Below are 25,421 nucleotides of genomic sequence, written 5' to 3' on the forward strand. Positions count from 1 at the left end.
TTAGGGGCCGGATGGCTTGGGGATAGAAGCTCCTCTTGAGTCTCTCTGTCCTTGCCCGGATGATGTGGAACCTTCTACCAGATTGCAGAAGTTGGAACAGTTTGTTGCCAGGATGGGACGGGTCCTTCAGTATCTGCGCTGCTCTAGTCCGGCATCTGCTGGTGTAGGTGTCCTGAAGCGGGGGGAGAGCAATCCTGCAGCAGCGTTCTGCTGTACGGATCACTCTCTGGAGAGCTTTTTGGTCCTTCACACAGCTGTTCCCAAACCACGATGTCATGTTCTGTGTGAGCATGCTCTCCACAGCGCCTGTATAGAAAATCCTGAGGATCTTTGGAGAGACCCTGAACTTCCTCAGTTGTCGTAGGTGATACAGGCGCTGCCTAGCCTTTTTGGTCTGGACCTGAATGTGGGCAGCCCATGTCAGGTCTGAGGAGATGTGGACACCAAGATACTTGAAGGACTGCACCCTCTCCACTGGAGCTCCATTGATGATAATGGGCTTGTAGTCTCTGTGCTGACCCCTTCTGAAGTCCACCACCAGCTCCTTGGTCTTGCCGACGTTCAGCTGGAGGTGGTTGTCCTGGCACCATGATGCCAGATTCTTCACTTCATCCATGTAGGCCGCCTCATCGTTATTGGAGATGGCACCCAACACCACTGTGTCGTCAGCAAACTTCACAATGGTGTTGGAGCCATGGGTGGCCACACAGTCTGAAGTGTAGAGGGAGTAGAGCAGTGGCGAGAGGACACATCCCTGAGGTGCTCCTGAGTTGATGGTGATGCTGTTAGAGACGCATCTACCCACCCTCACCACCTGAGTTCTGCCAGTGAGGCAGTCCAACACCCATGCACATAGACGGCTGTTAAGTCCCAGATCCCTGAGCTTTATGAACAGTCTGCAGGGCACTATTGTGTTAAACGCTGAACTGTAATCAACAAACAGCATTCGCACATAGTTACCCTGTTTCTTGTCCACGTGGCTGAGGGTGGTGTGCAGGACGTGGGCGATGGCATCCTCTGTGGATCTGTTGGATCGGTAGGCGAACTGCAGCGGATCTGTGGTGTCTGGGATGGAGGAGGAGATGATGTTCTTCAGCAGCCTCTCAAACACCTTCATTACTACCGAGGTCAGTGCAACTGGCCGGTAATCGTTCAGGGATGAGGGTTTGCTGTTCTTGGGCACAGGGATAATTTTGCTCTGAGGCACGGGGAAAAAATATCGACAAGTCGATGAACATCATTTACAGGTATATTGGGTAAATGCCCAAGACATCTATAGAAATGTAAATCGCCGCTTGATTCATTCATTTGCTTAACTTGTTTTGGAACGTAAACAGGACGTGAATAGGACACCGGAAACAAAGCTCCCCACAGGAGTTTCCGCACCGGAAGTAGCATATGCTAACGTGCACATAGTCAATAACCAACCCGCAAAATAAAACAAAATAAAAACAAACCAACAAACTCGAAAACACCAGACATTATAATACAGACTTATAATTTGCACCGATGTTTTTTCGAAATTCTATACACGAAAAGTGAGCGCGAGAGCCCTCGGTGCGCCTGCTCGCTGCTGAAGTCAAAGTAAACTTTATTGTCATCTCCGCTACATACAGTCCAGTATATAGAGAGACGAGACGACGAGGCTCCAGTTACAGCAGTGCAAGTAAACAAACAATAAATATAAGAGGAGTAAGAAAATAAATATACACTTTAGGACCAGGGGTAAAGGGATCAATAACAATTTAAAATTTACAGTTTGATGATTTAAAGTCTCACACACAACCCATCGAAAGGAGCACATTTAATTTATAATGTTGTAAATCCAAGCCCATTATCTATTCATGATTTGAATCCTGGGTTGTGTGAAATCTCAGAAATGCACCGAGTCGTTTGGTACCGGGCCACGAGAGTTGAGGCTCGGGTGTGAAATGTATGGTTTTCAGGGTTTTTATCGGTTTTTGGCGTTATTTTGTTATCATTTTTATTGTTAACTCGGTTTTCCTGGGTCTTTTCACGTGTGTTATGAATAAATCTTCTTTTTTTCGGTGCTGGTGCTAGTTTTATGTTGTTGTATTTATCCGCGACACCTTAAAGGCCGGTCCGTGAAAATATTGTCGGGCATAAACCGGTCCGTGGCGCAAAAAAGGTTGGGGAACGCTGAACTAAGGTGTAGGTGTGTTCGATTATGTTGTGGTGATCCTCGGGTTGAGGGATGGGTGTTCATACTGGAGTGTAAAATGAAAACCAATGGAAGATGGACAAGAAAAGTGGGGAGTGTTCGCCCAGGGCGCCAAACAGTCTAGGACCGCCACTGTCGCGGAGTAATACGTATTGTGCTTCAACGTAATGTTACCGTATTGTGTGCGTATAAGGACCTCAAATGGCTCCTGTTAAAAGACACGGTTACACAGAGGATTTCAAACTCCAGGCTGTCAGTCACGCTGTAGAACTTGGGAGCAGAGCAGCTGTGAAATCTGTCTCTTTGTTATTATGCTCAGCGTCTGTTAGTTTACATTTTGACTGCACAATTGTGAGCTTTTTGTTATGCACAAAAACAACATTGTTTTCTTTCATTTATGGAGCATTATTAATAAATGCTGATAATTTATTTTTGAGTAATTTTTTCATGTACATCTACGCTGTATGTTAATAAAAGTGCCTGTGTTACATCTGGGACACAGCTTTGACTAAGGATGGGATGAAGCTGGTTAATGTTACGTAAGTGAAAAGTATGCAGACTGGGTTATGAAATGAGAGAGTACTGTCAAGTATGACACCCAAACTCTTTACCTGCGGGGAAGGAAGGATGGGGGAATTTTCAATATTAATGGAGAAACTGTTAGATTTGGTTAAGATAGAGGCTGTGCCAGTGAGTAAAACTGTTTTATTACTGTTAAGTTTGAGAAAATTGGAGGAGAACCATGATCTGATCTCCATAAGACAGTTCAAGAGGGAGGTAGGTGGAATGGATGAATTAGGTTTGGAGGAAATGTAGAGCTGGGTGTCATCAGCATAACAATGAAAATTGATATTATATTTTCGGAATATTTGGCCAAGAGGGAGCATGTAGATAATGAATAAAAGAGGCCCTAATACTGAACCCTGGGGCACGCCAGCAGAAACAGGATAGAGACTTGAAGAGTGTGATTTAAGTTGGATAAACTGAGTGCGGTCTGAGAGCTATGAGGTGAACCAGGCAAGGGGGGGGGGGGGGTGGGGGGGGGGTGACTAATGCCAATGGATGCTAATCTGCTCAGGAGGATATTATGAGAAATTGTGTCAAATGCTACACTAAGATCGAGAAGGATGAGGATGGTTAAAAGACCAGAATCAGCTGCCATCAGAAGGTCATTAGTAATCCTTAACAAAGCCGTTTCTGTACTATGATTGGGGCGGAAACCAGACTGAAATTGTTCGTAGAGATTATGGTCATTCAGGTATGAGTAAAGCTGGGAGGCAACAACTTTCTCAAGGAGTTTCAAAATAAAGGGGAGGTTTGATATAGGGTGGAGATTATCAAAATTATTGGGATCTGCACCAGACTTTTTGAGAATTATAGTGACAGAAGCAGTTTTCAGGGATGGAGGAATGATTCCAGTGTTAAGGGAAGAGTGGATAATACTAGTTATGGGAGGAGCCAATGAAGGGAGACAAGCTTTAACTAACACAGTGGGAAGAGGGTCGAGCTGACAAGTGGTTGATTTTGATTTTTGAGTAAGATTTGGTACATCAGCTATGGAGGGAAGAGGAAAACAGAAAGTCTACTTCACAGCTAGAAGCTCCTACAGAGTTAAGTTGTTGGTGGATATCAGCGATTTTATGAGTAAAAAAAGATATAAGAGAGTTGCAAAAGTCAGCAGAGTCCATATGAGAGGGGAATGAGTCCGGAGGTTTTGTAATTTTACTAAACAATGAAACGAGAGACCTGGAGTTACCTTCACTAGAACTGATTAAACCATAGTTTAATAGAATACATAGAATAGTATGTAGATTTGGCTGAAGCAATGCAGTCCTTATACAACAAGATATGATTGTTATACATTTCTTTTTATATGGTAAGTCCGGTTTTCTTGAACAGACCAGTTGGCGTCCTTTGGAGCTGTGACAGCAAAGGTTAAGGCTGCAATGACCTCGGTCAGCAGGCGTTGCAGCTCCTATGTGCCCCACAGGGGGGCACTGTGGCTCCAGCTGTCAGCTGGTCTTATCTCAGACCACTGCAGGGAGCAGACAGAGTTGACGAGCAGGAGTTCACTGGGATTTTAGGTGTTCATTGTGACGTTTACATGGTATCAGTATTTTTATAAGGTGTGCTCCATTAACAGGAATCTACGGTGGCCCTGAGAGGCCAAACGGACTGCAACTTCAGAAAACACTTGCAAAAAGAAAAATGCTGCAAAAAGAAAAATGCTGCAAAAAGAAAAACACTTGCAAAAAGAAAAATGCTGCAAAAAGAAAAACACTTGCAAAAAGAAAAATGCTACAAAAAGAAAAATGCTGCAAAAAGAAAAACACTTGCAAAAAGAAAAATGCTGCAAAAAGAAAAACACTTGCAAAAAGAAAAATGCTGCAAAAAGAAAAATGCTGCAAAAAGAAAAACACTTGCAAAAAGAAAAATGCTACAAAAAGAAAAACACTTGCAAAAAGAAAAACGCTGCAAAAAGAAAAATGCTGCAAAAAGAAAAACACTTGCAAAAAGAAAAATGCTACAAAAAGAAAAATGCTGCAAAAAGAAAAACACTTGCAAAAAGAAAAATGCTGCAAAAAGAAAAACACTTGCAAAAAGAAAAACGCTGCAAAAAGAAAAATGCTGCAAAAGCACACAAAGCACAACGGAAATAGGAAAAAAGACAACGGAAATGTTTCTGGGGAGACAATAACCGGACGGACCAGTTGCATGAAACAAAACATGTATGTATGGCTGTATCCCAATTCAGGGACTGTTTCCCAATTCAGGGTCTGCAGCCTTAAAGTACGCAGCCTTAACGGTCCTCAAGGGCCGCACTCAAAGACCGCTGAGGCCGGAAGTGTGAGGCTTGTAGGCTTGTGAGATGGGACGGTCTAGCCTCCATCGCGCTGCCCAGGTTGCCTAGCAACCATGATACTAACAGCTGGAAACGTTTCATACAGCTTTGTTTGACAGAAATGAAGGAGAACATATTTTGTACATTTGTTTCTACATGAGCTCTGTGTGATTTGATAAGTATCTGAGGCTGAGACCACAGGACTGTAAAACATGATTTTTGGGCTTCGTTTCTGTACTGAACAGTCATTTAAGATTAGCTAGTAAATAACAATTAGCTAATGTTGTTCATGAGACTAAAGTCATCTCACTTTGGTAATGTAAATATAATATGGCCAATATTATATTAATCATTATTAGTTATTACAGCAGTGAACATGAACTCTGTGCCAAACACTGAGCTTCAGTAAAGATTCAAATTGCATTTATTTATATTTCTTATCACCTTAAATCTTCACTTAAAGACAAGTATCTGTGACAGTGTATATATAGATGTATTATATATAAGAGACAAATATTGTTCTTTTAATATGTTGGCATTACTAAATTTGGCTCAATATGTGTGGAAAAAACAAATGTACGAGCTGTGATAACTGTTTCTGATAGAATGAAGAGTAGACTGATATATGAAATATTCCTTTATTGGGTGAGAAAATCAGACCATGTCATAACTGCTTTAAGTCATACAGAATAGATATCAGAGCCTTAAACAGGCTGACTTCTGTTAAATGGGTCAAACTGGGCAGAAAGTATCCAAACACATAACATCCTTATAGAATATGATGTAACACTATAGATCAACTTACCTCAGAATATATAAAGCATATAAAAAATTACAGCAATATGATGCAACAAACACAGCAGTGCTACTAATCCAAAATACTCAAAGCTTCATAGAACTGAAACAAACATTTATTTTTAGCTCCATTCTGCTGCTGATACATACTTTAGGTTTCTGAATATTAAACTTGTTGCTGCCTTTCATAGTGTGTAACTTGAAGGCCCTGAGTACTTTCTCCCACACTGAAAACACTGGAATGATAAAATTATTTGAACATTACCTAATAAGACTGATTCAGGACAGACAATTAGTTATGTTAAACTTTTCTAGCAGTCCTTCACAAACAGGGAACAGTCTGTCTATTCTCTCCATCTGTCAGCTGCTGCTGGCTCTTCCTCCTCCTCACACTGCTGAGTTTGTCCTGGTGGATCATCAGGGGTGCAAAGCCTCACAGATGATGTGCAGCAGTGGGTCCCTCAGTCTGTCCTCACTCTGGACACTTGCAGTTGTCACACATGGAAATCAAATGTGTGATAAGCTGCAGGATTCAAACACAAGTGTAACTTATAAATAAATGTTCATACTTTTATTCCACAATCAGAGAGAAAGAAACAGAGAGAGAGTGCAGGACAGACAGACAGGTGACAGTCTCAGGTGTATACACTGCTACAAACAGGAGGATTTAGTGTTTGTGTTATTACGAGTGCTAAACAAGAAGAGTTCCCAGATGGTGCAGTGGACACATATGTGACTCCTGTGATTAAAGCATCTTTCTTTCAGCTTAACAAGTGAACCGTCAGCTCGTTCAAACACACGTTAAAGTCCGTTTGGCTCGACACCACCGAACAGAGGCAGCAATATAACATAGCTAACATTAGCAGTGCAGTGAATCCTGCTTGTGCCGTGATATTCAGGACTGCAAACCGAGCAGCATCACTGACTTTCAGCCTGTTGTGTTTGTGGATATATGACTGACTTTAATTATCCACAAAATCATCACATTCTCTGTAAGATTAAGGTCGACTATCTAACGGCGTATAAAGTAAAGGCTTTAAAGCAAAGTAAACACTGAGAGTACAAACATCGCTAATGTCACATAACTTTGCCGGCATGTGGCCAACAGTAATGTTTTAATGTTCCTCATTATTAAACATTTGCACATAAATAAGTGACATAATATTCAGAACTTACTTTTGAAAGTTTACTCTTTGGCCGCTCCGCTTCCACTTCTTTGAAGTGTCTCCCAGTCCCAGTGCACTTGTTAGCATGTTTTGGTTCGTGCAACTGGTCCGTCCGGTTATTGTCTCCCCAGAAACATTTCCGTTGTCTTTTTTCCTATTTCCGTTGTGCTTTGTGTGCTTTTGCAGCGTTTTTCTTTTTGCAGCGTTTTTCTTTTCGCAGCGTTTTTCTTTTTGCAAGTGTTTTTCTTTTTGCAGCATTTTTCTTTTTGCAAGTGTTTTTCTTTTTGCAGCATTTTTCTTTTTGCAAGTGTTTTTCTTTTTGCAGCATTTTTCTTTTTGCAAGTGTTTTCTGAAGTTGCAGTCCGTTTGGCCTCTCAGGGCCACCGTAGGAATCCACCAATCAGAGCTAACTCCAACTCACACGCTGAGATTCTGGGTCACTCCTGCATTATGTGACTTCCTGTTGGTATGTGATTTTCTGTCCTTTATTTAGCAGCAGTCACATTGATGATGATGAAGATCAGAGCTTTGATCTCTTTGGCCCTCGAGGGTGTCACACAAACTTCACAAACACACAGCAGCAGGACGCCACAGACATGCACACACATACACATACATGCACACAGACATACACTCGTTTAAACCACTGGGGTCAAACTGGAGGCCTGCAGCTGAGTCCTGGTTGGTCTGTGGCATGAGTAGTGACCACGTTCAGTGGTGTGAAAGCCGAGCAGAGAGTTGGAGGTCAGGACGTGTTCGTCTGACCAAAAACGGTTTTCTGGTTTCCTAGTGACATCACAGTGCTCATCACAGTGTTCCCTGCTTCAGAGGCATGTGAAGAGTTTGGACATCTCCAGCAGGATGTTTTTCACCTTTTGGGATTAAATTGTGTGAATAAGCGATGAGACGCCGATGCTTCGTGTGGCCTTCAGGAATTAAATGATGTTAAACAATGAGAAGAAAAAAGCTTCATTAAAATTAGTGTCAGGACCATGGGAGCAAAGTCACATCAATCAGATTTTAGTGTTTGATCAGTCTTACAGATCATGAGTAGTGACACGCCAGGTCAATACGTGAAGTGATTGATGAGTGATAAGGATTGGTAGATTGTCTCTGAACACAGCATCAGATGATCACAGCTGCTGAGAGAGAAGTTTTCCCTGTGATGCATCTTGATGATGGTGATAGTGATGATATCATGCCCTTGCAGGTCGTCTGGTGGCGAGTCTAATCGTGGACTTCCTGCAGGTCTTTAACCTGGACTTCAGCCTCGCCGTCTTCCAGCCAGAGATCAACTCTGTGAGTACCAGAAGCTTCTCCTCCACCTCTTCCTCCTCTTCCTCCTCGTCATTGCCTCTGACTCCTCATGCTGCTTTCAGGTGTCATGAAGCTGTGAAGAAAGTGCAGCTGTATTTGCTGTTTGAGTGTTTGAGCTATGAGAGCTGTGGTATCAGAAGAGGATCCATAATAATACATATTCCAGTGTATCGATAAATCAGAGGCGTGATGATGGCGGCCTGTGACTGGAAAGAAAATGTGAGCGATGATGTGTAAATAACAAAGGACCGAAGCAGCTCCTGAATGCCGTGTTTGACACTTGAAGCTCAGCGCCACACAGCGAGCGGTTTCCTCCTCCTGTAGCCGAGGACTCGCTGAGGCGCGCTCGCGACCATGAACTGACTCAATTTTCCTTCTCGTGGTTTGTGGGTTTGAAGCTTAGATCACTGGTTGGCTTCCCCTCGGCTGTGTGACAGTTTCTGTTCTCTGTTCAGTTACAAACTCTGGAAAGCTCACAAACCCTCGAGGACGATGCAATTCTCCCACGTTAGAACAAACTGCTCGGCCCGAGCAGAGAAGCATCCAGCTGCACCTCCACCTCTGCATCCCCTCATACAACCTTACAGCAGAGGTGTTTCAAGGACCAGCACAGATGGAGCTAGACGTGCAGAGAGCCATCGATAACAGTAATGACTGTCAGATCGGCTGATGATGATGATTTTACTGGTATGCTGAGATTAAACTCTGTTAGGCCTGACTTTACTCAGCAGGAGCTTCCTGCTGTCGTTTTCAGAACACTTGATCTCTGACCTCTGAGGACACTAAGATTTGAACTCCTCTGAGATTTTTAGTAGATACACTGATGGAGTCAATTTCAGGCTCCTGTGTCGCCTTGTTTTCAAGTTCTCACAGTTGCAAACTAGGGTGTTCATGCCACCTGCCCTGCATGGTGACAACAGTAAGAACTTTGTTTCTGTTTTAGATGAAGGGTTCAATGAGCAGCTGCAGGGCAAGGGAGGCCTGCTGACAGGTGTGCAGACAGCGCCGGTGTCGTTGGCGAGCTCAGGGGTGATACGTTCAGCCCACTCGCGAGTTCAGACTTCAACCTGTACGCTGTCAGCGAGTAAGGGTGCCGATGGCTCACTGATGAGGGTGAACGGACTGCAATAATGCAAACATTATTGCTGACAAATGCAACACGACCTTTAAGTGTCCACTCCATGTCTGCTCAGCGTTTAAATAAAGTTTTGTCTGTGTGTTTCAGCCAATAAAGGATGTTTATGCTGTTGCTGAGCGTGAGGCCTGTGCTGGCTGGACGAGTTCTGGTTTAGTTTTATTGATTTGTTTCCTGCTGCTGTGTTTGTCCAGGCGAGCTGTCTGGATGGGCGGGATCAGGTCTCCAGGGAGCTCGGCCTCTCCGACTTGGACCTGAACAGGAAGTCTCCGCTGCTGCTGGAGCTTGTCAGGAGGGGGCGCCACCGGGACAAAGCGGCCTCCTTGGCTGAGGTGAGACAAACCTCCTGAGGATGATGATGTCAGTGAAGTGATGAAGAGTTATTGATGGAATGTGTGCGTGTGAGACCAGGGAGACCAAGGAGGGAGCATTCCCAAGATGAGCGGACTTCTCCTTCACTGTGTGTGTGTGTGTGTGTCGGTGTGTTTGTGTGTCGGTGCGTGTCTGTGTGGGTTATTCTGGGTCATGATGTCAGTAGATGGAGGGTTTTGGTTTCCTGTTGATCTCAGGGTGTCCTAGTTTCTGCTCCGAACTCTGCAGCACACGCAAGCAGCCCACAGTACTGGTATTACAGTACTGCTACTGACACTAGTACTGATAGTAACGTGCATGAAGTCTTCTGTTCAGCTCCTGGACTCTGTCACGGCAGCTTTGTATGATCCACATCAAGTTTGTTTAATTTTTGTGTAGTTTGAAGACATTTGGACTTTCATTCGTTTAAATACTAAAAAAAAGTCTGTGGATGACAGAAGCTAACCAATCACATTGGTGGTTACATGCAAGTAAACAATGAGGTGATCAGTAAGGATTATTTGAAGCAGCAGGTGGGCAGGGCTTCACCCCTGACAGTCAGGTGGAGCTAACATGAAGAACAATACAAAAGATCAGAGCGACTATGAGAACTGAAATGGACCAAAATGTAAAATTAGGCTGCACACGTTTGATCCCTCTGAAAGAAACGGCTCAGCTGACACAAACATGAGAATCTAACTTAAAATGATTCATTTAACTCACTTCCTACTGAACACTGACGCCACAGATGGATGAGTCAGGAGGAGCGTGGAGAGGAGGGGGGACTCCATGCTATTTCTGGAGCTCGATTGGTCAGTTCGTCAACCCGTTCTCCTGTTAGGGGCATTTATGGGTTAGTGTGGGCGTGGTCTCTGAACGTTTTTCCATCCGTGGCATCACTCAGAGGCCAATTTGAGTGTGAGATTAAATAATCCAGAGTTATCCCTTAACCCCCCAAGGTTTCTGTTCAATGTGGTTTAAATGTGTGTGTGTATATATAAGGCGTGTGTTTTGTGTGTGTGTGTTTGCTTGCACCGGTTTGGTTTAATCTGTGGTTTGTTTTCTGTGAGCTGCAATCTAATCTCAGCCAATATCTTGCTTCAGCTCTTTGATCACTGAGCGTGCTCAGAGAGGTTTAGCGTGAGGTCACAGGTTCACACGTGTCACATCTGATCCTTATCAGCAAATAAACTACTTCCTTCCTTCCCCTCGTTGTAGGAGCTGACTCAGAAACAGATCACAAATGCCAATAAGAAGTTTGACTTTTACGACAAGGTGAGCCCCACACTGTACCTGTGTGTTATGTCATCAGCCATTATCCAACTACAGGCTGCAAGTATTGATCTTTTGTCTTTGACCCCCGGCAGGACCACAGCGGCTCAGTGCTGAGAGAAAATCTGAAAAACATCTTTACTGATTTGTTCCCCGCTGTGAACAAGTAGGTTTTACTTCCTGTTTCAGACAGTGCAGAGGGCCACGGAAAGAGTCTGAGGATGATGACGATGATGATGAAGGTTAATCTGTTTGTGTGATCTACAGGAACTTGTTGGAGAGGTTCGTCACTGATGAGCTCAGAGCCTCAGACAAAGACTTCTCTACAAGTAAGAAAACGATTTTAAACCAATCACACTGATCAGAAACTCTGATGGCGCTCTGACTGATCTGTGTCTGACTGATCTGGTTGATTTGATCAATACGTCTACAGCTATAGACTTCCAGCAGTTCCTCGGGATGTACCGGCGGCTCTTCTCTCAGTGCAGGAGTGTGGTGAGACTCAATTTTTGGTTTCTGATCACATTTTATGAGTTAATGTGAAACATTTAGAGTATAAATCTGAGAAAATGCTCTTCAGAAACTCCGAGTCTCACAAGGTCTCATCTTTGTTCAGGTGCTTCAGGACTCTGATATGGGTGTGACTCATAGCCAGTTACCTGAGCAGAAAGTCAGCCCTCCACCTCACAGTAAGGTACGTTTGCTCTGTCGTCTGACTGGTCAAAGGTCATTCCGCTTTACTTCATCTCCCTGTATTTAAAGCTGGTGACATCACAGAGATTCTGGGTTTGTATTTTTGTTTTTTTCCCAAACGCGACCGCCTTGAGGTGACAGTTGTTGTAATTTGGTGCTAGCTAAATAAAATAAAATTGAGTTGGATAAGGAAAGCAAGAATATTTAAAACACATACAGAAACAAACATAAAAGTAAACAGTTCACTAAAGGTCAGGTTGCAGCAGACTTTAGCACATGTGTACACGATAGAATGAAAACCGTGGTGTAAATAGTTCACAAAATAGAATTAGAACAGTTTAATTTGTGTTCTAACACAGTTACAGCTGCTGGCACCAAGATGAAGATGCTGATGTTAGCCTGTTAGCTCTGAAGATGCTAATGTTAGCCTGTTAGTTCTGCTGGTAGCTGCATTGAGTTAATGCTAGCACTGATTTCAGCTTGTTAACTGCCATGTAGTGAAGATGATGGCCTGTTAGCTCTGCTGATAACCATTTAGCTGTAATGTTAACCCGTTACCTGATAGCCATGTAAGAGCTGATATTAGCACTGATGTTAGCCTTTTAGCTGATAGCTGTGTAGTGCGGATATTAGCCTGATAGCTCTGCTGATAACCATTTAGCTGTAATACTATCCTGATAGCCATGTAGAGCTGATATAACCTGTTAGCTGATAGCCGTGTAGCACTGATGTTAGCCTGTTAGCTGATAGCTGCTATCCTGTCCTGCACAGATCCCCAGGTATAAAGGCCTCAGAGGACAAAGTCAAACAGCAGCCCAGGTAACACAATGAGGAGCAGATGAGAGACTCACCTTGTGCTATTGCTAACCATCACCATAAACAGCAGCACTTCTGACTAACGCTCCTCTCTGACCTCCTCTGTCACAGCTCAGAAACAGGAAGCTATTCATGTTATGACTTATGTTCATCTCATAAGACATCAGCTATAATGATCACAGCTCTTCTGGTTAGGAAATAAAATGAAAGGCTCTAACTTTAAATCTTTTAATATTCAAACATCCCCAACTTTCCAGAGTACTTTTGCATCAGTCGTAGTTCAAAATAATCAGTTATCCGATTATGGGAAAATACGTTTTACCTCCTTCCCCTCACTGCTGCATTTCTCCTGATTGGCGGACTTCAGGAAGCCTGCTGAGGGGCAGTACACTAAGCCTGTGAGCGACAGCATCTGAATTCACCAGACACTATCACTGCCACCATGAACCTAGTTTATTCTGTGTTTATGTGATAAAATGGCTTCTTCCTGTTCGCATCTTTAAGAATAAAAGCTGCAAAAGAGTACACATCTTTAGTTTTACTGATTAAATAGATTTGTTTATTTCTGAATGAAGACGTGAACATTTTTCTAACTTGTGGTGCTGCCTCTTTAAAAGCTTGTATTGTGAAACATACAGGAAGTTCCCGGCTGCTGAACATCAGCTTTTGTTTGAGACCTGCAGCTGATTATGATCAAATCTAACTTTTCTGCTCTGAAACACTGTGACCTCGTTACTGCAGCTTTAATCGGCCTCCACATCTTCCTCTTTACCGCGTCTTCATCACCTGCTCACCTCCAGTCTGGGGTGCACGGTGTGATCTGAACTTGTCATGTCGCTGCTTAGGACTCAGAACGCTCTCTGAGTAAAGGAGATTTCCAGCAGAAGGAGGAGATCTCTGCCGACAAGAGGGAGCGCCTGGACCTGGACCTGGAGGAGGAGGAAGACCTCGATGAAGGAGATTCTTTCTTTGACGACCCGTTGCCCAAACCGCAGAAGACCTATGGCTGGTGAGCTTGGCTGACCTTTGACCTCTGAGTCAGTGTGAATTTGTGGGTCAAATGTATTTCCTTTCAGCTTCAAACCACAGTAGTTATCCTTCCCCCTCACATTTACCCTCCCCTCCAAAATAAAAGGAAAATTTCCAGAAAATATTTGCTGAATCCAAAAAAGGAAAATAATTTTAAGATTTTCTTTCCTACAAATTGTTTCAATAAAATAAATGTTGCAAACAATCGGAACATTTTGATACATGCAAACATGTTGTAATAGAAAACTGAATTTTCTGCATTTAAGAGAAATTGTTCCAGCTTTCTCTCTTTCATCTCACACCTGAATTTTATGGGGTTATATTTGTGCCACTATTTTGAGCGCACATAAAAACATTTTGAGCGCATGTAAAACAAATTTGCATGTACAAGTGTTGCATTTTGAGGAGAAATTTATTTTGAGCAAAGAAAAGCTAAATTTGAGCGAACAAAATTCATTGCTGCGTGCAAAAAATGTATTTCAGGGTTTGCTATTATCCGTATACACATACAATAACAGCCCCTCTTGCTCAGTTTTTGCATTTGCTCTTGCTCAGATCTCTGCGGACCCGCTCGCAAAAGTGCTGATCTAACGTTTTCAGAGATGCCTGTTACCCACCAGCTGACCGCACAGCTGGTGGGTAACAGGCATCTCTGAAAACGTTTTTGCAAATATGTGATGTCTTTATAAATTAAGCAGATATTTGACGTTTACGCAGCAACATTCTAGCCTGAAAATATCTTAAAATTTTATTTTGTGATCAAACCCTGCCACTCTGCGTTCCTCTGCAACTGCCTCGTTTGAGTTTTTGACGAAATGCATTCTGGGATATTTGCCTGGGTTTGGCTACAGTAGCTAGTGAGCTGAATGGAGACCAAAACAGCCAATCAGAATTTTTGCATCCAAGTCTGTGATTGGTTGGTTTTGTGGCACAAATATAACACTGTACAGAAAGAGTTGAACGCGCAGGGGCAGAGATGTGGAGAGCGCAAGTGACAAATTCCGACTAGGTCAAATTGCACAAAAATAACACCATAGAACTTTACCTGTCTGTGCTGTTCACATCTGTGCTGTGTCTGAACGTGCTCCCTGTCCTTCCTCTCCTCCTTCTCCTCCTACTCCTCCTACTTCTTCTGCGGTAGTGCCGTCCCCGTGTTGGAGGAGAGTCTCTCTGGCTCCACCGTGTCCTCCATGAGACGAGGCAAAAGTCTGAGCGAGTGAGTGTGCACGTCCCGTCACGCCCAATCAGAGGAGCTGTACGTTCTTTATTTAAAGAACTTTATTGAAACAGATGCGCGGAGACCAACAAAGACACACTTCACTTCACTACAGACTGCGTAAAGAATCATTGTTGTTGTTGTTGTTATTATTATTATTATTATTATTATTATTTATAATTTATTTGTATTTGTTCTTAATGAGCAGATTTTCACTGAAGTGTCTCTGTGCTCTGGGCTGTTTCACTGACCAGCTGATGAATGCAAACATTCAGATTTATCCAGGATGATGATGATTGGCTGCAGAGTTTCCTCCATGGTGGGAGCGATCCTGTGTTTCTAACAGCTTGTCAGGCGGCGTTCAGAGCTGTGAGCTGGGGTTTGAATGTGGAGCAGGATGGTGTTCCCTAGATGGACTGGGTGTGGACTGAGCCCTCTGTGGCTGTGACTGAGCCCTCTGTGGGTGTGACCGAGCTGTCTTTGTGTGTGACTGAGTTTTATGTGGGTGTGGCCAAGCTCTATGTGGGTGACCTCCTGTAGAGCGTGACGCAGGTCTCAGCTCAGCGTTCATGATGAAAGTGGAGCAGCCGGAGTCTGGGCAGCACCTGAAACCATGTCAGTCTGATCGAACAGTTTTTAGATCAGTGATCGATCAGCAATGAGCAGATGTTATTGATCTCCCTGCTCCCTGTCTGCGTGACGGGCTCTGCACGCTGCTGCCCATTAATAGCAGGGGGCGTCTCACACCCCAGATGGACACAGAGATACAGGAATGACACTCGTGTAAGCGCCGCCTGACGGAGCGACCACAGAAACACTTGTCGAAGATCTCCCAGCATGCCCTGCTCTTACCTGTGCCCGCCCTGCTGTGCCCCGTGTCACATGTTGGGGAAGGTAAACTCGGAGCTGCTCGCCTGTCCGCCTTATTACGCGTGAGTTAAATCAGCATCCCTGTTGACGCCAGTCCCGTGGGCTAAGCTGTACTCGGCTCAGATTACAGTTTGATGGTGGCGATGTGAAACTTTAATGACATTTGTGGAGAAAGTGGGTCACGGGGGAGCTCCAAGCTTCTCCTCCTCCTCTGCTCATGACTCCGAGGGCGTTTAACAGTTTTCATGGCTGATTACATCCTCCTCACTGGAAGCTCAGACTTTGATGTTCACTGACTCCTTTCTTTCCTTCTTTTCTCCTCTTCCTCTCTCTCCTGGCTTTAGCCTGTCTGTGCTGGCTGCTGACTCAGAGGGCGAGCGAGACGAGCCTCTCTCTGATCCCTCTGAGCTCAGGTGAGCTGCAGGTGCACCTTTCTTCATGTGATTGGCCACTGATGAATCCTTCCAGGTGAAGCAGGTCAGCATCAAACCTCTAGGCTTTCCTCTCTGCTCTGACATTTTGGTTCCTCTCGTGAACACGAAAGTGTTTTGATAAACCGTTTTTATATTCCTGGAACTGTCTGATGTCAGAGAAAGGGGATCTCCTTACATAGTCAAATGATTTATAGGCTTCATTAATAGGTCAGCTTTGAGTTTCAGGGATGACTTTAGGAATCATAAAGACAGGATAAACTGATTAAACACCACGTTTTCTGTATTTATTTTTGCCTTGAAGCTGTTGCTGGCTTCTCTTTGTCATAAATCAAGTGCACCCCTTTCGGTTTTCAGTCAGACTCTTGCTGACTTAACAGGAGTGTTTGATCTGTGCAGAAAATGTAAAATCTACGAAAAGTTTGAGTGTTCATATTATGACCCCTAAGGTTTATCTCCTGACCTGGTGAAGGGCCATGCTCCACAGCATGGAAACCAGCAGTCTGAACTGTGCAGCTGTAGGCGGAGCTGATAGACCAGCCGCTTTACAACCCTCCTCTTCTCACGCTGTTTCTGGTCCATGTTGAATCTGCTGTTTGATGCTGGCTGCTCTGGTTAGGTGGAAGAGGGGATGTCTAATCTGGGGTGGAGTGGGGGGTGTCTGATTAATTTGACTTGCTGGACTGTCTGTCAGGGTCTTCAGTCTTTGCTGTCTCCTCTCCACAGGAAGGGGGAGGTGTCCGGATCCAGGGGGAGTCAAGGAGGGTCGCTGTCTGAGGCTCAGAGACCGGCATCAGGAGGAGGAGGAAAAGGACAAAGCAGCATGTCGGAGCCAAACCTCAGCAGGAACGGTCAGTTTGATTTCTCTCTGAGCGAGTTTGGGTCGAGTGTGTTTCTGTGAGGTCACCTGATCTTTAACAAACTGATTGTGATCCTGAACATGGCCGTTCTCTGTGGACTCCAACTGGTATGGTTGTGTGTTTGGATGTTCGTGTGGTTGGATGGTTGTGTGGTCTGGTGATGTGGAACTTCCTGTTTGATCTGGAGCAGTCTCAGTCACGCTGTTGGTGCTGACAGATAAAATGGGACTCGTGATTTCTCTGCAGGAGCATCTCAGGACAAAGACAGAGGCTTCAAGGCTCCAAGTGACAGAAGTGGATCTCTGCACTTAGGTAGGATTCAACACTGACACACAGCAGGTTCAGATCACATAACACAGAGTACATGAAACATATATAAAACACGTTAACAATATATGACTGGACAAACACCCAAACAAGGTCAAAACTCCGTTTTATGAAATGGTTTTCTAACCCGATTGGTTCTCTTCTAATATTGTCCCAATCTTTATGTTTGGTAATGTAGTCCGTTAACTACAAATATCTATAATGGTCCCCTGGGGATAAAGCATATTTAGCCCTTAGCTGGGCAAAACTTTTAAGAGTATTCTTTTCAAACAGCTGATTGACTGTAATCAGTCCTTTCTCTGCCCACCTCTCAAAACTCCGATCTGACAATGATGGAAGGAACTCAACATTTCCATTTATGGGAACAGCTCGAGACATGGTCAAATTCCCTTTTAGCATTTTTAACACTTGGTTCCAAATCTTTACAGTATGCTTGACCCATAGATTAGTTATTTAAAAAATGTTTCCGTGATTGTGGGTTGAGAAATGGGAGACTCCGAAGGGAGATACCTGGTAATGAATACCCTTCCATAGATACCAACTGCATTTCTGAATCATGAATAATCCAGGCAGCCATTGATTTTAATTGAGCTGCCCAGTAGTACATTCTGAAGTTAGGCAATTTGAGGCCCCCTTTTTCTTTTCCATTAACATTTTGAGTCTGACCCTTGGTCCCTTTATTCTGCAAAATAAATTTAGATGTAATGCTTTGTAATAATTTGAATGCAGACTGTGGGATCAAAATGGGTTGGTTCTGAAATAGGAATAATAGGTGTGGAAGCGCCTTGAGGTGACTGTAAGCGCCTTGAAGCGACTGTTGTTGTGATTTGGCGCTTTATAAATAAAATTGAATTGAATTATTTTTATCCTCAATAATATTAAAATTTCTATAAACAAGGTCTTAAGAAACCTGTGAAACAGTGGTGATTTATAATTAATAAGAATATTCATCCTTATACATTCAATCCTCCCCATAAGAGTGAGTGAGTTTGTTTACTTCTGAAAAACATTCAGAAGTAAACAAATAAAGAACATTAAGAACAGTAGCTTCCACGTACCCGACTGAATTAAGAACAACCTGAGTAATCCAGTCCCCGGTGTATCCTGGGCGGAGGGTGGTGACAAGTCCTCCGAGGGGGGAAAACACAATGTGTTACGTCGTCACTGTTGCCCGCTCGCAGATCGGTTCATTGCGGCTATATAAGTGGGGAATTGGTATCTACTTGTGTGTGCACTTTCCATCCACTGAACAAGCAAAATTTGGTTACCTTTTCCTAACATTTATGTCCAAAAAAAACTAAAATGAACTCGGCAAGAGTAATATCTCAGTGCTCCATAAAGACATTTTTCATTTCTGCAATGGAGAGGGTCATACCTGCCCTAGTTCCCTCAGCCGACCATCGGCACCGGGATAGCTCCGTTTCCATGCACTCCGTCTGGTCGACTCGCACTTGTATACCCAGCTCTTGAAGCATCAGCAGGGCATCCATCAAACTTGAGAACGTCTTCTCACCACCATCCTTGAACAGTCTCTGTTTTGCTGGAAACACACACTTGGCTCTTATGTTTTTCAGATTTAATTGCTTTACTGCATCTCGTACCAGTGCCCTCCTCTTTTGCAGTTCCGGGGAAAAATCATGGTCAAAATATATCTGTGTGCCCCTATATAAGACTTGCTTCTGATCCCAGGCTTGTCGTAGGATTGTCTCTTTCACAGAGAAGTCCCAGAATCTGACCACCAGCGAGCGCGGTGCTGACAGGGTTCTTGGGCTTAGCGGCGAGGGCTCTGTGTGCTCGCTCTATTCCAATCTTAGTCTATATTGCATGTCCTCGCATTGTGCAGTGAGATCCATTTCTCTATGCAAGAAGTACCGGAGGACTCGTTTATGGCGCCTGGTGGAGTCTTCGTTGTCACCGATACGCTCCTCCATCTCCGTTGTTCTGTTTTCCAGCTTTGTCATATCTACTCTCAGATTCTTGACAGACGCCTCCAGTCTTGTCAGAGCTTGCTGTGTTTCCATATGCCCGTCTTTGTTATCTTTTCTTATCTTCTCTAGTTCTGCTAGTATCCTCGTATCTGCATCCCAAGTGCTAGCAGTAGCATTAGCATCTGCATTCAAGGACAGAGTTAGTTGCGTCAAATGATCGCCTTTATCTTTATTTTGATCCTGTTTGCTGGATCCCTTGCCTCTCAGGGACGATGCCATGTTGGTTAGAATGGAAATTGCATTTTTAAAAACTGCAGTTTTAAAAACTGTAGTTAGGAGTATTGTATTAATCTGGACGGAGCTCGTTCCTTATGCTGCTTGACTAGATCATGGCGTCAACGGAAGTCCCATGGTGTACTCCTTAAATCAATCAGATGCTGCGACCAGTCAGATGATTAGTGGATCCACATCCGCACATCAGAATAATCTTTCTTTGTCTGATACTCTGTCTGAAACTAGCTGCTTTAGCTCCTTCCCCTTCACAAAATGTTTTCCTGATAACTGCCCCCCCTTCTGTGACATCATACAGATGCAAGATTAAAAAAACGATTTATTGATAAAGTTCAGATGAGCCTGAGCTCGCACACCTTTAGCTGGTACTGACAACTTCCTGTTTACACAAGTGTCCACTGCAGGAACAGGAAGTGAGCAGCAGCAGCACATACAGCTAGCTGTATGTTCTTCCTGCTCGATGACAGAAACATAAATAAAACGCAAACAAACAAATAGGTCCTCAAACACCCTGACTCTGAGCTGGATGAAATCAGACGATTAACGAGGTTTTCACTTTTTTCCCTCAGATGACGAGGTCGAGTACGACGATGACTTCAACAGGTACGTACCAGTGTGTGAGTTTCTCTCTCTCACACTCACACACACACACTTGTTTTTATTCACGAGGATTCAGAGGGTCTGATGTTCCTGTGATATCTGTGAGCCGAGCACTCACACTTCGAAGATGCTGCTGGATCTGCTCCACGCATCGCTATCATCATCATCATCATCATCATTATTAGTAGTATTATTATTATTGTTATTATTATTACATCAGAGCGTTTTTTCTACGGCACCGTGTTTGTACTTTATTACTTTAGTACTTTATTTGATCTTTCACTGGGAAATCCAGCCTGCTCCAGATGTCTGATGAAAGTCCAATCCCGAACACAGCTAAAGTCATCCATAGCACCATCTAGTGGCAAAGGGAAGTTATGTTTCGTAAAAGCATGTTAGACCAGAGTCTAGACATTGACAGTAAAAGTAGTTTGTTTTTTCTTGCGTGGTAACCACTGATGTGCATGATGGATTAAATCAGTGTTTAATGTCACAGCTGTGATTTTCGCAGCGTTTTTGCTGCTCCCAGATTTCAGGTTTTAACTGACTCTTATTCAAGTTTTGAACTTCTGTGGTTTGAAGTGGGGCATCCTCGACCGACACTTGTCACAGCAGTCTACAGACCTCCAAAATACCATAAAGATTTTATCAAAGACTTTTCAAATTTTTTAGTAGGAAATGTCCCAAATATTAATTGTTGGTGATTTTAATATTCATGTGTGCTGTTCTTCAAATCCACTGGCCAGAGACTTTTTTTTACCCAGTTTGTGTCGGGACCAACCCATAAACAGGGTCACTCTCTGGATCTTGTGCTGTCTCTAGGTCTACCAGTCTCAAACATGGAAATATGTGACGTGTTTTTTTCTGATCACTGTCCCGTTGTGTTTGACATACTTTTATCCTATTGCCATACTAAATTTATTATTCCAACACCCTGTATTTAAACCATCTGCAACAGGACAATTTTCTATTGCTTTTAAAAAAGTGTCAAGATCCCCCCTTGACAATGGTACCGAGCAGATTGCATTGGCTTTTAATTATAAATGCAAAATTGTTCTTGATTAGATTGCCCCGTTTAAAACTTTTTTCATTCAGCCAAACGAGAGTGCAGGTAGGCTGAACGTAAGTGGGGAAAAAGATGGGTTGCAGGTGTCTTTCCTGATGCTGAGAGACAGCCTGTATAGATACCAGGACATTGTAAAAGCAGAAAAATCAAAGTTTTTTGCCAGTATTATTGAGAATAGCTTCAACAACCCCAGGCTTATTTTCTCAACCATTGACTCTGCGCTGAATATTTCTCCTGCTTCCCACATAAATAGTTCCACAGAAACTTGTGAAAGATTTTTGCATTTTTTTTTATAAATAAGATAAAACATCTTCGATTTATGACCGCCCTGCCTTCACATGACATTTTTGCAATATTCATCTGCTCTACTGTTTTTGATCAGTTTGAGCCTGCGTGTTTTGATCAGGTGGAAGAACTTTGTAATGGCATAAAGACATCTTGTTCAAATGATGTTGTTCCAACACATTTCTTAAAAAAAGATTTTTAAGGTTGTCAGTTCTGACATATTTAATAGCCTTAATAGTCTTAAATCAGGTGTTGTGCCAGCTTGTGCTTAAAAAACCTAATCTTGATTCCTCTGTTCTTGCAAACTTCAGGCCTATTTCAAAGCTCCCATTTCTGTGAAATTTTTTAGAAAAGGTTGTATTTGTTCAGCTGCAATCTTTTCTATATGGTCACAATGTTCTCAAGAGGTTTCGGTCTGGTTTTAAAGCTTTTCATAGCACTGAAACAGCACTTGTAAAAGATCGTTAAGAACTTTTAATAGCCACTGTCTCAGCTGTGCTTTTGCTTTTGGATTTGACCGCTGCATTTGATACTGTTGACCACAACATCTTAATCTCTCGGTTGGAGCACTGCGGCATCAAAGGTACTCCATTAGAGTGGTTCAGATCTCATACCTCTGCGATAGGACTTTCTCAGTGAAGATTGGAGATTTTATTTCTTCCACAGCCCCCTTTACTTGTGGTGTTCCCCAGGTTTGTGTACTGGGGCCAATTCTATTCTCTATCTATATGTTGCCTCTGGGTCTTATTTTCAGGAAATGTAATATTAGTCTTCACTCCTATGCTGACGACACTCAGATCTATCTTTAGCTAAAGAGAAACAGTTCTGCCTCGCTAGAACCTTTATTTCAGTGTCTCGTTGAAGTTGAGGCCTGGATGGCCTCTAATTTCCTTAATTTCAACGAAAATAAAAACCGAAGTGATCGTTTTTGGACCAAGTTGCAATTCTAGAACCTCACATTTTAATTTGCGCAGTTTAAAACCTTTTATCAAATCGCATGCTAAAAATTTGGGGGTTATATTTGACAATAAGTTCACCTTTGAGAAATAGATTAGCTTAGTTGTACAGCGGTCTTTCTTTAAACTGAGGCTTTTATCCAAGGTGAGATCTTTTTTTGTCTTTTAAAAACCTAGAATGGGCAATTCATGTTTTCATCCTATCGCAACTGGACTACTGTAATTCTTGTATGTATGCAGGCATATGTAGGCATTAGTCAGACTTGTCTTTCAAGGCTCCAGCTGGTCCAGAATGCCGCTGCTTGTCTTTTGACACGAACGAAGAGAAATGAACATATCTCGCCGGTGGTTGCCTTGCTTCACTGGCTCCATGTACGTTTTAGAATCAATAAAAAAAAAACCTTGGTAACTTATGAAGCACTGAATGGACAGGCCCCAGGGTATCTGTCAGACCTACACGCCTACAACCTTATACGCCCCCTAGAACTCTTAGATCAGATGATCTTTTGCTCTTGGGCACACCCAGGTCGAGGTTGGTTTTTGGAGGTGATTGTACATTTGCAGTCGTGGCATCTAAATTGAGGAATGATTTGCCTCTCCACATTACACAGGCTCTTACCCTCAACCTTTTTAAATCCTATCTTAAAACACATTTCTACTCACTGGCTTTTAATTCTGCATGAGAGTTATTTACTTATTTATTTGTTATTAGCTATTTGGTATTGATGTTAATTGATATTGCTATTTTATTGTGTGTTATTTTATTGTGCCATTTGTATGTTTGTACAACACTTTGGTCAACACCACTGTTAAAAAGTGCTATATAAATAAATAAATAGAAATAGAAAGTAGTTGAAACCTTCCACACCTTTACAGCAGCTGTTCAGATTCAGCTTGAAGGAACAGAGGACAGATGTGTTGCTGACCGCAGTGCCACAGAGCCACTGTCATGTTTTGCATTAAAGTGATATCTGTCCTGCGGTCAGGGTGGGCAGGTGGAGGATCGTCTCACTTTTCTTCTTCTATTTGTTTAGTCACCGCTCTGAGTTCTCCAAGAGCGAGCTGAGCATCGGCGAGGAGATCGAGGAGGTTTCCATTGAGGGCCCCGACCACAGCGACAAGGTGAGACCATGCCCCTGCAGCTCCACCTGTAGCTCCACTTGCAGCCTCAGGCTCATTTCTGTCTCTGTCCATAGGTGGATGAATCCACTCAGGACGTAAGCATCTCTCAGCTCAGTCAGAGTCATGGAGCTGACTACATGGAGGACGTGAGCTGAGCCTCCCATCATGCACCTCTTCTTTATATCCTGATATTTAAGCTTGTACAGTCTCAGTGAAGAATAAAGCTCTGTGTTCATAAATCAATACATCCTCCCTGGGTTTTACTGTGTGTGTGTGTGTGTGTGTGTGTGTGTGTGTGTGTGTGTGTGTGTGTGTGTGTGTGTGTGTGTGTGTGTGTGTGTGTGTGTGTGTGTGTGTGTGTTTATGGGGGAATAAAACAGAGATAAGTAAAAAGCAGAAACAGAGACTGTTTCTCATTACTCAGTGAAAATGTAGCAGGGTGAGAGGTTGTCAGTGCTCAGGGCTGATTTTATTGTTCAGAGGCATCGCAGACTTTAAAACTCCTCTGGTTCACTCAGGGGCGGTCCTAGCCTATTTGGTGCCCTGGGCGAACACTCCCTCTGCCACCCTCCATTCCCCCCGACACACACACATAAAACATATTAAGGATTGTACATTAACATACGTTATTGTGGAAAACTGTTGTCGGAACCAAACTGAATTTAACCAGATAAATATTTTATATATATAGAGAGAGAATATGCACATGGCTAACAAACAGCCATTATATTTCATCACACATTGAGAATAGCAGACAAATCAGCAATACACCTCTTCCAATTAATGGGTAATTAATATTGTGCTGAACACAGTCCAAAAGATTCAGCAAGCCACATCAGTGTCTACTGTCTGTCTACTTTTTTACTATCATAGCCAAGTGGCTCAGTGGCTACTTTTTGTTATCATGACCGTGGCTCAGGGGGTTGGGAAGCGCATCTGTAACTGGAAGGTCGCTGGTTTGATCCCCGGGTTCTCTGTCCTGGTCGTTGTGTCCTTGGGCAAGACACTTTACCCTACTGCCTACTGGTGTTGGCCAGAGGGGCCGATGGCGCGATATGGCAGCCTCGCTTCTGTCAATCTGCCCCAGGGCAGCTGTGGCTACAACCGTAGCTTGCCTCCACCAGTGTGTGAATGTGAGAGTGAATGAATAGTGGCATTGTAAAGCGCTTTGGGTGCCTTGAAAAGCGCTATATAAATGCAATCCATTATTATTATTCAATGAGTGTTTAACATCGCTGTGGACAAATTTTGGCCCACTAGTCTTTACCCACTAAGCTTCAGGGCAGGAACTGATGATGGCCATCAGAACCATGAATTCTGCTCTGTACCAGAAAATGGTCGAAGGCAGAATTCATGGTTTGTCCTGAAGCTGCAAGCAGCAGTGTTAGCAGACCATCACACTACCACCACCATGTTTGACTGTTGCTGTGATGTCTTTATGAAATGCTTTTAGTTTGACGCAGGACTCAAATGCTTCACAAAGTTCAGCTTTTGTCTCGTCAGTCCACAGAATATTTCAATTCCGTTTTATTTATACAGCACCAAATCACAGCAACAGTCGCCTCACAGCACTTGATATTGTAAGGTAGACCCTACAGTAATACATACAGAGAAAAACCCAACAATCATATGACCCCCTGTACACTTTGGCAACAGTGAGAAAGAAAAACTTTCTTTTAACAGGAAGAAACCTCGGGCAGAACCAGGCTCAGGTAGGGGCGGCCATCTGCCACGAACGATTGGGGTGAGAGAAGGAAGACAGGATAAAAGACATGCTGTGGAAGAGAGCCAGAGATTAATAAGTATGATTCAGTGCAGAGAGGTCTATTAACACATAGTGAGAGAAGAAGAAACACCCAGTGCATCATGGG

The 25,421-nt window shown here is 43.3% G+C and overlaps 1 protein-coding gene and 1 long non-coding RNA gene across 3 annotated transcripts in view; one reads left to right on the forward strand and one right to left on the reverse strand.

Annotated features, from left to right (window-relative positions):
- Window positions 1-23,793, forward strand: part of cep43 (centrosomal protein 43) — a 28,292-nt gene extending 4,499 nt beyond the window's left edge. The window contains exons 4-19 of one of the 2 annotated variants that reach the window (XM_084952658.1): window positions 8,196-8,284; window positions 9,632-9,769; window positions 11,007-11,063; window positions 11,156-11,226; window positions 11,328-11,389; window positions 11,494-11,555; window positions 11,677-11,754; window positions 12,525-12,572; window positions 13,415-13,578; window positions 14,740-14,814; window positions 16,029-16,097; window positions 16,842-16,966; window positions 17,222-17,287; window positions 20,091-20,124; window positions 23,463-23,550; window positions 23,625-23,793. In XM_084952658.1, the coding sequence (XP_084808784.1) occupies window positions 8,196-8,284; window positions 9,632-9,769; window positions 11,007-11,063; window positions 11,156-11,226; window positions 11,328-11,389; window positions 11,494-11,555; window positions 11,677-11,754; window positions 12,525-12,572; window positions 13,415-13,578; window positions 14,740-14,814; window positions 16,029-16,097; window positions 16,842-16,966; window positions 17,222-17,287; window positions 20,091-20,124; window positions 23,463-23,550; window positions 23,625-23,705 (1,307 nt within the window). In that variant the 3' untranslated portion in view covers window positions 23,706-23,793. The remainder of the gene's footprint in view (window positions 1-8,195; window positions 8,285-9,631; window positions 9,770-11,006; window positions 11,064-11,155; window positions 11,227-11,327; window positions 11,390-11,493; window positions 11,556-11,676; window positions 11,755-12,524; window positions 12,573-13,414; window positions 13,579-14,739; window positions 14,815-16,028; window positions 16,098-16,841; window positions 16,967-17,221; window positions 17,288-20,090; window positions 20,125-23,462; window positions 23,551-23,624) is intronic. The other variant, XM_084952659.1, reaches the window with a different exon arrangement.
- On the reverse strand, window positions 5,649-7,190 carry LOC146372274 (uncharacterized). Its single transcript, XR_014802701.1, has 2 exons — window positions 6,996-7,190; window positions 5,649-6,342 (listed from the first exon to the last, which is right to left on the reverse strand). It is a non-coding gene; the product is annotated as an uncharacterized LOC146372274 (long non-coding RNA).
- Window positions 23,794-25,421: the final 1,628 nt, after the last annotated feature.

This window comes from Perissodus microlepis, chromosome 15 (assembly GCF_051167445.1).
Source record: "Perissodus microlepis isolate ML-2025 ecotype Zambia chromosome 15, ASM5116744v1, whole genome shotgun sequence".
Classification (NCBI taxonomy): domain Eukaryota; kingdom Metazoa; phylum Chordata; class Actinopteri; order Cichliformes; family Cichlidae; genus Perissodus; species Perissodus microlepis.